This window comes from Pollicipes pollicipes, unplaced genomic scaffold (assembly GCF_011947565.3).
Source record: "Pollicipes pollicipes isolate AB1234 unplaced genomic scaffold, Ppol_2.1 Scaffold_4002;HRSCAF=4701_pilon_pilon_pilon, whole genome shotgun sequence".
Classification (NCBI taxonomy): Eukaryota; Metazoa; Arthropoda; class Thecostraca; order Pollicipedomorpha; family Pollicipedidae; genus Pollicipes; species Pollicipes pollicipes.
In genome coordinates, this window is record NW_023596420.1 from 20,855,283 (window position 1) to 20,868,296 (window position 13,014).

The 13,014-nt window shown below is 45.4% G+C and overlaps 1 protein-coding gene across 1 annotated transcript; it reads right to left on the minus strand.

The window, feature by feature from the left end:
- Nucleotides 1-3,533: 3,533 nt before the first annotated feature.
- Nucleotides 3,534-11,086, minus strand: LOC119093905 (uncharacterized). Its single transcript, XM_037216917.1, has 3 exons — nucleotides 11,041-11,086; nucleotides 8,331-9,136; nucleotides 3,534-4,360 (listed from the first exon to the last, which is right to left on the minus strand). Exons 2-3 carry the CDS (start codon nucleotides 8,799-8,801, stop codon nucleotides 4,055-4,057), a joined length of 777 nt encoding a protein of 258 aa, XP_037072812.1. The 5' UTR covers nucleotides 8,802-9,136; nucleotides 11,041-11,086; the 3' UTR covers nucleotides 3,534-4,054.
- Between the last annotated feature and the right edge of the window lie 1,928 nt (nucleotides 11,087-13,014).

The window sequence follows — 13,014 nt, forward strand, 5'->3', positions numbered from 1 at the left end:
GCGATCCATGCTGCTTGGATAATATGTTCCATCATGAAAAGATGGGTGAGGTGTGCTCTCTTGTATTGACTCCCCATCTGACAAATGGCTGACCAAAAAGACATGATACACTATATAAATCATTTTCAGCAAAGTAGACAACCAATAAGTGGCATTACTTGCTCAGCCTGTTTCAGGAATCCACAAGACGTAGGTAAGAAAGATGCAAACACATCTTCCATTTCCCCAGTCAGGCAACATGGTGCAGCCATCAAGCTGCTGTACTGAAAAATAACAGGAAAATTTTAGTGGTGAAATGACACTGCAAACATGCTGACTATGCAAAAGGCTGGAGACATGAGAAGTGCATGTAGTAATGGTTGGGCAAAATGCAAGGAAGTGATGAAGTGCACACAAGGCTCATGATAAAAATTATTGGGTGCTATCCAAGACACCAACAGCAATACTTTTCCACCTTTCTCAGCAACCAGCATCTCGCGCAAGTTGCAGTGACTATGACACTGATGACGTACGAACAATGCTCGCCTGCATACAACACTTGTAAAGACAGTACAATTTGCACCAGTAATAATACCACATTACATTTTCAGAATTCTTTAGGTAATGGCAATTTTGCAAAGCCATATAATGTGAGCCTATACTGAGCATGTCCATTAGTGTGCTGCCCGCACCACCCTCTACTGCCAAAATGAATTGCTAATATAATGACATGCAATGGATTAATTACATGCTGTTATACCTCAATAGGTTCAAAATGTTGGCAAGGTCATAATGAAGTGCCAGCTCACCATTGTACACTCCTGCAACATAAGTGCTAATGTTTCTTTTAGTTTGCCGGCATTCCTTTGCCACGCTTAAACACAAACATGAAGGTATAGACAGGTATCTACAATCACATTTTATTGGGAATCAGTAGACTTAAAGAATACCAACATTATGCTATCTCTCAGAATTACAAACCTCGCACGCACACTCCCGATCACATCAACACCAATACAAGCCACTGGCACACACCACCAGTGATCACACGCATTTCAGGCCCCTGATTCACACTATATTGTAAAATAAGGGTGATCTCACATTTACACAGCTCACGGGGCTATCAAATTGCAGGTTTTTCGCAATTTCCTGACGGATTTTCAGTCATAACACCGAGTTTCACCGCGATCTCCCCACAAAAGAAAGTCCCAACGGGTGTTCATGGTAGTGCGGGTTAAGAGATTGTGCTTGTAGAACACAATTTTTTGTTCAAGATTTAAATTTACGGTACAGTATGTGCGAAATATTCAGTGAGATATATATCTAAAATTACTGAATGTTTCCCTAATGTCATAATGCATTGCTAACCCATAAACCCGTGCAAGGTTCTGTGCTCTGGTACACAAGGCGCTAACCGAGCTATCTGTAAGAAATACGTCAAAAGAAGAAGAAAAACGCCAACGGGGGGGAAACAAGACATTTGCCGCGGTTTTATACCTTTCGGGAGAGTGTCCGTTTTTTGGGTGCCGTACTTTTTCAGACAGTGGCGTTCTTTTTTATAACATTGTCCTGTGGCCTAGAAATAAGGAAAAATGACCCGTTCACGACGATTGCCGCACAACACGAAAGTGTTTACGCTTGCGTTTGCGACACGCATTCAGTAGCAAAATCCTGCTAACAGCCAATCATCTTCCGCCCATTGTATCATACGTGCCGCATCATGGCTTTTGCGAATATATCAGCAGCCATGCTGTTTTGACCATAAGCAGAAAACAGCCTGTAGTATGACCGCAATCCCATGACGGTTCTATGACGTCATTAATGACGAGGCAACTTTGAAATAGGGTCCCAATAAACCTTTTCGCACTTTTGCGGGCGTGTAACTCAGGAACCATAGTGTTTTGGGTCGTAAGAAGAACATGTCCGTGAACTGCATCAAAAGGTCCTCAAGGTGGCTATTTCAGGTCAGAACGCCATACAAATGTGGAACATTGCCTTTAAGGAATGCTAGTGGTCACGCCTCTCTTGGCCATGAGCACAACGCAGCCGTTGAAGTGGGTTGCTCGCATGTCGCTTTTAATGATGTCACACATGTCTGGGTGACTTTCCCCATAGGTGGCGGTTCATATTTTGCACAAATACACAGACATCAAGCTCAGAAACGAGATGATTTGAAACCTCGAAAGAGACATGGCTGTAACTGCAGAGAATCGACATGAAATGGACGTTGCATTTCAAACCCTAAACAAATGTCAAACAATCCGTTTAATCTAACAAAGTCGGCGCCCTATGTGACATAATCACACCAGCATAATGAGACCCGACAGTGGACTAACGATTAGAGCGACACCAATTCTGGGAGTAGGCTCCTTACCTACCGTGTCAGGAGCGTCTGCGTTTAAGGATATTTGTGTGACATCCGAAAGGCACGACGCTCCCACTGCGGATGGTTGCGGATTGCGGATGTGTTTGACCGAATCCATTGGTTGCGGATGTGTTTGACCGAATCCATTGTAAAAGAGAGTCTGTATTATAACGAATTGTGTGCGGATGATAACTGCCCTGCCCGAAATAAGTTGAGGAGCTATAATAGATTTTGCTTTAATAAGGAAGTAACAAAATGCAAGAGAGAAAAATTCCCTAGAAATGGAAACTCCTTCTGCTGACGACCACAAGCTTCTGTTGTCGAAACGTCAGTATTTTACAAAGGAAGGATTTCACCCCATTTCGTCGTGATGCACATGGCGTTGAACTCAGACCAAAGCCTTCAACTGGGCAGAATCCTCGTCTGTTAAAACTAACATCCATTGCCAACCAGAGCACACACGCCTCTCTATGGTGACGTGTTTGTTGTTATACAACGATTACGCCAACCGAGGCATACCAAAGAGTAATTGCTTTTAAGCGCGGGACCTAAAAGACGTTAGGCCTTAGTGCAGGTGCGGTCATGAACATCTATCTCAGTTTTATAGTTGCCCTGATTTCAAATCTAAGATAGAGATAAAGCTTTCCTTTGAATGGGATGGACCTAATAAAACGTGTAAAAGTGAAGGTTCCACGTTGGAAGCTATTAAAGCAGGCATGAGATGTGATGAAATAAACTCACTTATAGCTATTCGTATACTTTTCTGTCTCAAAAACTGGTCTAAACAACACAATTTCTCCGTTTGGTAAATATGCTCGTCAATACGTCATTGTTTGATAATGTCGTGGCACCTTCCATATAATTGATCGCGAATCACTTGATAGTCGTCATATTTGCAAACTGTGCTCACCAACGCCAGGTGTCAAGGACTCGCGAGTTACCGTTTTCTTAGTCTTGATCACCGCATGGTTAATGGAGCGGCAGGTCTTAAATGACGTCATTACGGCGTTATGGATGCCTGGATGGTCTTGAAATAGTCTCCCCGAAATAGCCCACACATCTTCACAGCCGTGCAGCTCAGAAACTAGAAGGGTTTAGGCCTTAAGAACGGCCGGGCTGTGACCTGCACCAAATCAACTTTAAGATGACTTTTTCAGATCAAAACTCCACACCATGAGTGGTACTTTATTTCCCAGCCGTAGATAAAGCTTACAGCATGTAATGGTGAAGTCGTTACACGCATATAATGGTGAAGTTTATGAACAGAACGTCACGCCTAAAACGAGAGAAACTGCAAGGCTTAACACAGTGCGATGATTTTGATTTTCTTCCGTGAACAGTCCAGTCATTGATAATTGAACAAAATGCGTCATTACCTGTCATTCGATGTGCCATACACGACACACACACATACACATCTATCCATTCCACCGCCTTAACATAACACGACCGTTTCCGTTGTCTGCACAAGCATTGGCAATGCATTAAGGTGCATGCATACAATGCACTGTACAAATATTGGCAACATCCCGTCTTCACAGTTATCGATTAAACAGACATGTACCTTAATCCTAGGGGTGTGCAGGAGATGCCGCGGTTCTGTGCACATATGGACCGTCTGGTTCAGTGCGTCATGTGCGTGCCGTCTATTTTTTGCACAAAGCCACAACGTGATATCCATAAACCACCTCTTCTTCGGCGACATGCCCATCAGCGCCTATTCCTGACAAACAGAGAGCATTGCTTTAGGGCCTGCCACAACTCCTCATTAGCACAGAAGGTCCAGCCGTCAATGATGTGGAACATGCTCCGAACAATCCCAAGGAGATGCAAGACAATTAAGGGCACAGCGAGACCCAGTCCATGCGCCAGGAGCGCAAATTTGTATGGAAGGGAGCAGCCAAGGAAAAGACAAGCCAGCTTGAAAGTGAATATAAACATTTTCATGTTTTGTCTCCTCTTCGCCGCTTCATTTATGTTGTGCTGCCCGAGCTCCTGCACCCGAGTTTTCTTAAGCTGGAAGGAATAGCACCGCGTTAGATATGCGAAGCATTGCACGATTCCTGACTTACAAACTGGCTTTCGAAGTCATTTAGAGAAGAGTGTACAGTATCATGGGCGTAGGAACAGGGGGGGGGGGGGGGAAGGGGGCCCATGGCCCCCAACTTTTCAAGGTGCGGGGCAGCAATGTTAACTGCCCCCCCCCCCCCCCCACTTCTCAGATGAAGTTTGCACTTGGCTTACTTTTGCGCTACATTAAACATGCACGCTGATTTAGCTAGTTCACCAGGCATCTCCTTTAAGACGAGTCATCTTTTTTGTTTGCTCATTGGCCATTGCTTAGTGCTACAGCCACAAAGCCGGCGCCGCACGGCCTGGAGACTGCAACGCCGGTCGTCGAGGCTGTTGTTGCTATCACTCGCGAGCACGCATGTTCAACACCATATTACATAGTTTTCTTACCAGCAATCAGCTCTGACGGGGTCTTCAACATTTTAAGATGAACGTGGGTAAGCCATGTTAATACAAGTTAGGAACCCCATTTCATCTACAACCTACAGCCAGAGAGAATTGAATATATCTGAAGAACACAGAAACACGGAACTGGAGTCTATGTGACAACTATCGGACTGCCTGCGCTCATCGGGGATGATGTTGCGTCAATGAGGGCCCCTGTGCTGATCCGGGGCTAACTGCGCGGGTCAGAAAGCCCCCGTGTCAGGGGTGGGGACAGTGTGATTTGATTTATCCTTCCGATGGACTCCGGATCGACCAGGAGATCCCGACCCGTGCCACCGGAATGATAGCCAGAAGACACTACACGATAGACCGGAATGGCACTTCAGCCCTTGACCGGAGACTGTGGTGTACCCCTGGTGTTCTACTCAAGAGCCCCCTTGCCCGGAGGGAAATATGACGTCTCATTATTTGAATAGAGTGGGGCTCTCATTATTGTTGAACAGCGCGGGTTGAAATGATTTTAAAAAAAAACGAGAAAGCTCGTGTTATGTTTGCCTGAGAACGTTCATTGTTTCAGAATGTAGTATTGAAACAAATTACGTCAAAAGACTTGAACATGCCCGCCCGCGACTTCAAGAGCAAGGGCAAGGATAGCCTGGGTTGCAACTTCCGTAAAATCCAAAAGTTTCGGCCACTGCAAGTGCCATCAGACGGCGGACGCCGTCTTCTGGACAGATAAATAGCTGCGAAAACACGAAAAATAAAGTTTTTGCGTTCATTCTTTCAGTTCAATCAACAGATTCCAGCTCCACTTCGGGGTGCTTTAAGGGCCAATCCGTTCTTTTCATCGGTCTAAAAATTGCACACGTGAAATATGCGCTCAGACTGCCTTATACATGTAAGATCTGCTGCATGAAGCGTCCGAGGATACTGTTTCAAAAACGTCGTCATTTTCGTATGCCCGTTGGCCACAACTTAATACTAGCTGCTAGGCCGACGCTGCGCGGCCTACGGAGACTGCAACGCCTGGGGTCGAGGCATGTGTTTCTGATTTTCGGGTGCGCATGCTCAAAATTACGTCACATAACTTGTATTCCTAGTCGATTAAAGTGTTCAAGATAATCAATTCAGAAGCGTCATCATTTTCATCCAACGGTGGGCGACGACTAAATATTAGCTACTGGAGTAACGCTCCACGGACTATGGATACTGCAACGCCTGGTGTCGAGATTTTTGTTGCTAAGATTTGCGAGCGCGTATGTAAAAAAACACGTTACCTGAATTGTATCACTAATCGATTCTGACTCAATGGTCAACATTTTCGGACAAACATGGCCATGTGACACATATTTTGACCACTCGATCTGCAATCAGATTTTCATCTTCAAATTTGGATCAAACATATCGATCTACAGTCTACCTTCTCGATGACCTCAATGTCTGTAGAAACCAGATAAAAAATTGACAAAGCTTCTGAATTCTATCGGTTTAGGGAGAGCCAGCTAACCATGTAAATTAAGAGCGCCGGTGATTCCTTTCATGCTGGAGTTCAACGCCTGATTTCTGCAGTTTATTTATTGACCTCAAAATGCAGACAGAACTAAAGTCACGGTAGCTCCTGGTTTTTGTTCTGGTTACGAGGCAAAAATAACAATAAAACGAAGAAGAAACTGTGTCACTTGTTAACAAGTGAGCCATATCCCGGATTTTTTTGGGGGGGGGATCACCATAAGATGGGTTTTGTCAACCTTGTGTTCACCCTTGGCAAGGCTCTGGCTGCGCCCCTGCCTACACACAAAAGCAGATCAACTCGCATACGTTGCATGATGGGCAATGAGGTGTCCGTTGGGCTAATTCATACCTAATACAGATAGCTTCCCAAAGGCTATTTTGGCGATGGTGTGGTGTGAGGGACGATCATTCGGAAAAAGATGCTGTCGCGGGCGTTCAATAGGTGTTTCATATACCATGTAGTAGTAACGCTGGTTCAAAAGTATGCAACAAAGCAGCCATACGATCAGTTCGCAGTCAGTTATGCGGGACACATCTGGGCCAAGGCGGTGCCCACCGACGGCGGAGAGGGTCAGGGCCCAGATAAGGAACATATGACAGATTGGTATTATTATGTACCTTGATTCTTATAAGAAAATCTCCAGTTTCATGGCTTTTGTCGCATTGTTTCTAGCAGTTTTAAGCCCAAGAATTTGTTTGCGCCTAAAATGCTGCGACAAGTCGTATCTCCTGAAAAGCAGCCAGTGAAATAAAGGCGCATGAAAAATCTGTCGCACTGTGAGCCAGCGATCCACTTTCAAAATTGTCACCAGCCTATATCCAGGCCGTATTTTGGCATCTACACTGTGGAGGCAGATGCTTCCTTGATGACCCCAAATGCCTACGCGCTCGTGGAATTTCTCCTCCCCAGGAAAGACCATGTCAAAATGGACGAACAATCTAGGGAAGTTGGAAAGCCTTATTGCCAAATGACAGATGAGTCGAATAGGCAAAATTGTGTACCACTGATAAACAGCTCTCGATGAATATCTAGCATAGCAGCCATGACATCTGAATAAAGAGCGACAACAACCTCCATCCCCCCCTCCCCGCCGGTCATCGGGCTCGCTTCCAGAGAAAACGCTCCTGAATACACCTTGAGCTTGCCCCCCCCCCCCCACCGCCACTTCTTGAAACCTTCCTACGCCTATGTACAGTATTCAAACGACATTGGGCAGGAATTTCCATGGAAAACGGACAATAGCATAAACATTGCACATGCACACATAACAGTGTAATCCCAAGAGTGCCAACAAAGTTACTGAGGATGACAATGCGCTAACAGCAGTGTTTTAAACTTGACTCATTAGCAGGGACGCTGCCAGCTGGGCCAGCTTTTCCATTTGGGAGCTTCTTATACCCTTATGGTTTAAAAAGAAAGTGCCACAATGGAAGCGAGAAAATACGGTTCTCGGATGACGAAGATATCAGTCTCAGGCATTTGTCCATATCACGTTCCATAGCATAATTTTGTTTTTATCGAAGTGGGCAGGTTCCTACGTGACGTCTCCAAAAACGGTCATAATCCGTATCTTGAAATGTTTGAGCCTAGTGACCTTTCACACCTGCACTTAACGTTATTTTTTTCAGCGTATCCGACATGCGTCGATAGCTCCAGGCTATAAGCTATAAATTTGCCTACGTCATGTTTTTTTCTGAACGCGTCTTGCGTTTGACGCCTTTCGCCGGTCCACATAGAGCATGCTTTCTTTTCCCATCTTCCGGCTGGTATTCTGAACAGCTCTTTAAAGAGGAAGATGAAAAAATCGGTTTCATCATTTAATGCCTTGTACGCATGTTATTGATGTAGTCTTTAACGACCAGCGGCTGTAGCTTTCTAGTATATTTGACTATTCAGGATGATTTAAGCGGTTTTTTGGACCTTAGGTAAGGCTTAAATTGCAAAGAGCAGGCTGACAGAAGCGAAGCACAATGGACTCACGGGTCATGACAATTTACAATGCCCCAAGGTTACCTTCCATGCGTGATACAAGACCTTGCCGTTGTAGACCATCGTGACAGCGTCGAGAAAGATGTTGCTGGCCACGGTGACGACAGCAACAGCTCGGAACTCTGGCTTTAACAGCCAGTCAAATGTATCGCAGGTCTGTAGGGTTGCCGTCAGGTCGCTATAATACGCCCGCGCCGTGGTGAAGACAGCTCCATGTGCGGCGCCGTAGACGAGGGAGATCTTCAGATGACGCCACACCGTGGAGGTGGTGGACCGCAAGGAGTTCTTCAACGGGTCAGACACGGACAGGTAACGGTCCCGGCTCAACGCAAGCATCAGCAGGTTGACGGCGTTCATGCTGCCGTTCATGAAGACGTCGAAGGCGCAGCACACAAAGGCCGGTACGCCACCCAGGATGATGTACAGGACCAAAACGACAGTCACCAAAGCGAAGATGCTGCCGCCGAGCACGCAGTCCAGCAGACAGAGCACCATGACGTAATAGTAGGAGGCGCGGTGTAGGCTGGTGTTACGCCAGATCACGGCCACCTGTGGTGCTGAGCAGACCAGGATGAACACCGACAGCACTGAAGCGAAGATACTCTTTTCCACCCTTAGTCAGGAGTGCGGGCTCATCTGCTCAGGCATGGCCTTTGTCAGGTTACTTGAGAAGTCGGATATGAGTGAAATGTTATTGTATGTGCTTTCGACCGAAGGCTTCACCGACACGGTCTCGCTGATGTTCATCATGTTGCGAATTTCGTTTCTTTTCTTACTGCTCAACTGTTCCTTTAAGTCCTCTTCTCCTTCCTTTTTCCAAAAATTCTAACCTGCAATAAAGGAACGCAAATTGCAATGGTAATACTCGAAGAAATGATAACTTATCCCGCTTACATGCTCCGTTTCATTCTTACATGACCACTAGGATACGCCATTTTTTAGTGCACCTGAATTATTCATTTCTAAAAGATCAACATTCGTGACGGAAGCAGCTTTTCCTTAACGTAATCCTATTTGGATAACCTAATCGATAATGTGCTGCAGCACTGCTGTAGCTCAAATCGACCACCAAAGACATGCCATGTATTGCTGAGCTTTTGTGCAAAGCAACATATCGTTTGAACCTGTGAGACATGCTTGGCGTTTTACGGACCCAAACGTTTTCTCAGAATTCAACAAAAGATGAGGACTTCCGATTCTCCACGAGCTGTTGAAGGTGCCATAGAGTAACACGTGCCAAAGCAGGCAATTGAGCATCAAAAACGACGTGTGCTTTCCGATTATCTTTCCGTAATATGTGGACGCCAAAAGCTATTATTTACACCCAGGAAACGACAAAAAACAGTAGTTATGGGTAATACATCTTTACGAGCCTTCAGAGATGACGGTATGGCTGTGTGCCTTGCCTTGTTCTGCGAGCTCCCCTTTCAAAAATATGCGACGCACATTACATGGCAGAAATTGTGGCCATTAACTAAGCCAGTGGTGTCATCAATGAGCTAAAGAAAAACCAGCTGGCCTGTGATAGGGTTTATGATCCAGGGGTAATTTTTGACCGTTGAGCCGGTAAAATCATAAGCTTGCTTGGACAGATGGGAGAGTGGGAGGATGCCGCGATCCCGGTTAACGAAAAGCTTTCTTAAACAATTTTACGTCAGTCTAAAGATGCATTTTTGTTTTTTGGGCCCTGAAGCTTACTACTTCAATTTACAACTTCGACCTACCTGATGCGTTTCTGTGAGTTAAGAGGATAACGGAAGACTCCGTCCAAACAAAGGACCAACAAAGGCCATTTGAATTTCCGAGTTTTTTGGTACCTTTTTCGTTCATGCATGCAATCGGCCATCAGGCGTATTACACTCGTCTGGGCTTTCGGTTGTGATCCAGGAATAAAAAAAAAAACAATCTGCAGCCCCTCATGCCACAATTCAGACATCCGCACCCAGCTCATACCCCGAAACTTCCGACAACCAGAATCGCTTGGAATTTGCGACACAAACCTGTGTATATGACAGTGTAAATTGGGATCGTCAATTTCATGAACGCAGCACACTCACCAAGCTATACCTTGGTTTTGAAACAGGAGACAAACGCAAGTTACAAGCATACTGCAAGAACATGCAGATCTGTCGGCATCGGTTGGTTTCTTTATTTATGATAACAGTGAAAGCAGAACGTTTTCAATCTGATCTTGAAACCTTCATGTATTGGTTAAGTTAACTCCTAATCTCATGCCGTTATTGAAAGCTACCTACCTGACGAAAGTAAGGAACGTCTTCGGCTCCTGGGTTTTTGGTGTTATGAGTTCAGAGTTCTTATGCTGAATATTGACCTTCAGTATATCGGCAGGTACTGTTCAAATGACCTTATAAACTTACCATTGTTGTAATAACAGTACCCGACGTTTAAGCTGCGTTACTGATCGCAGATGAAAAGGTCGGTTAAGCAAAAGCAAAAGTTTAAAAGCAAATGCATGGTAAGCCGAACATGCTTCGAAGCTGTACCGACACGGCCACTGAAAGATGTATCAAAAATAATAAATCATCCAAGCTGCCACGGCTTAACACCCGATACCCGGCTTTATGCTAAATGCTAGCCGAACACGTACGGTTAAACCGGGAAGTTGCAATGACGCATGCCGGCTGTTAAAGTATACAATTAGTTACAGCGATCATCAGCCATTACGAACATTGCCCGAACCCTACAAACCTCCCAGAAATTCACCGCGACTGACCTGTGTGTGTTTATGTTATCGAAGCGCAAGGGGCGGCCGACCACAGTGGAATATGCAACAACAGGCCCGAGAGGGTCGTTTATATACCAAACCTGCCAGCTTCGATCAGCGCACCTGGTTACTATGACAATATTCGAGAACCAGTAGCAACTGGAGCGCCACAAACGTGATTCTGTACTGGCCTGGCTGGCTTATGGCTTACGCGGCGTGCTCGTTGGTGGAAGATAATGACATTGGAGATTCGCTATGGAAACGCTACTGGCTCCTTGGCAACAGAGGCATGCGTACCCAACCGCGCACCTTGCGAAAGTTTGATATGCTTTGTAGGTATTGCACTTCTCTTTTCATCCCCGTTGTCCGCGAAACCGATGCAACGTGACACATGCAAATGTGCTTCTGTCAAGGTCATGTACAGTTCTGGCTACGATCTGACGTTGAAGAGTCCTAGGTCTAAACACGCTCGTAGTTATACGCTAATACGCAGCAGGCATGCTGGCATTCCTATTTTATGTCAATGAGTAAGCTTTTAAAAGCAAGCGATGAAACATTCATGTTCAAAAAAATATTGTGTTACCTGGTCCGTGCGCTTATAAGTGATGTATGGGCCAACAACCTAACACTGTTTAGGGGCACGCTGTTGAGGGTTGTATTTTGCCTGCGGAATCAACCCGATTTATTGGCTCCAGACATGTCATTGGGCATTGAACGCCTCCTCCCAGGGGGAAATATCCCAACACCTGCCATTTACCTGGCATGCCATGTGTGTCGCCCGCGCTCTCATTTTGGTAGCGTGCGTTGCGTGCGACTAACTTGTCAGTTGACTGCCAGTGACAGAGTGCAGCAGATATCGGCCTAAAACATTACTGAAATTAAAGTATAAAGCATATATATATATATATATATATATATATATATATATAAACTTCACGAGCATAAATCACTCTTCTCTGATAGGTTTCGTCTACTGACGATCTCTGGCATGATTGCAGGAGTTGCCATAAGAATAAATATAATAAATCACATATCAACATTTCAGTTTTACTGCTTAATCACAAGTCGAAAAGAGACAAATATCGTGTTCCGGTTATGAACAACGTGTGAGCCGTTGATCGTCTGAGGCTGAAATATCTTGTCCTTTTGCCTTGTGCTAAACGTCTAAAGCATAATTGTTGGCGTGTGTTTGACCGCCATTATTCCAATTATAATGGTACGATTCACCAAACAATGGCTCAATTGACCCCATATATATATATATATATATATATATATATATATACATACATCTCTCTCTCTCTCTCTCTCTCTCTCTCTCTCTCTCTCTCTCTCTCTCTCTCTCTCTCTCTCTCCTCTCTCTCTCTCTCCTCTCTCTCTCTCTCTCTCCCTCTCTCTCTCTCTCTCTCTCTCTCTCTCTCTCTCTCTCTCTCTCTCTCTCTCTCTCTCTCTCTCTCTCTCTCTTTCTCTCTCTCTTGTTTGAAGACTAGTAACAGCTCCGCAAAATATTGACCTCCAGTGCTTTACTGCTATGGCCAGTTCCCAGTATACATCGCGGAATCGTTTCAGTTCAACGTCTCATTGGTACCAAATGCCAGACTTTTGATGACATCAATGAAGCGCTCCAAGCTCTGCCCTTACTAATTTTTTATGAGCGCATGTCGGCTATGAGAATTCTCTCCAGACACACGAAAAAGGCATTTTGTTTTAGCCTTTCAAGCACCGCATTGGCCTGTTTCCGCAATGGAGCATACAGTTCACAAAATGTCCAACGCACATATAACTTAACAAGTGAACGATGGGGTGACTTTCGATTATGGGCTGCCGCGGCGGACGTGGCTCGAAACGTCGAGCCGATGCAGAGGCGGATCTAGCATGGAGCTTTGGGGGGGGGGGGGGCAACCGTTCGTCGCCAGCTGGCTGGCGTGGGATCCGAGGTCCAGTGCATGGTACCTCTCGCGAGTACCTAGCAGGGACACCATT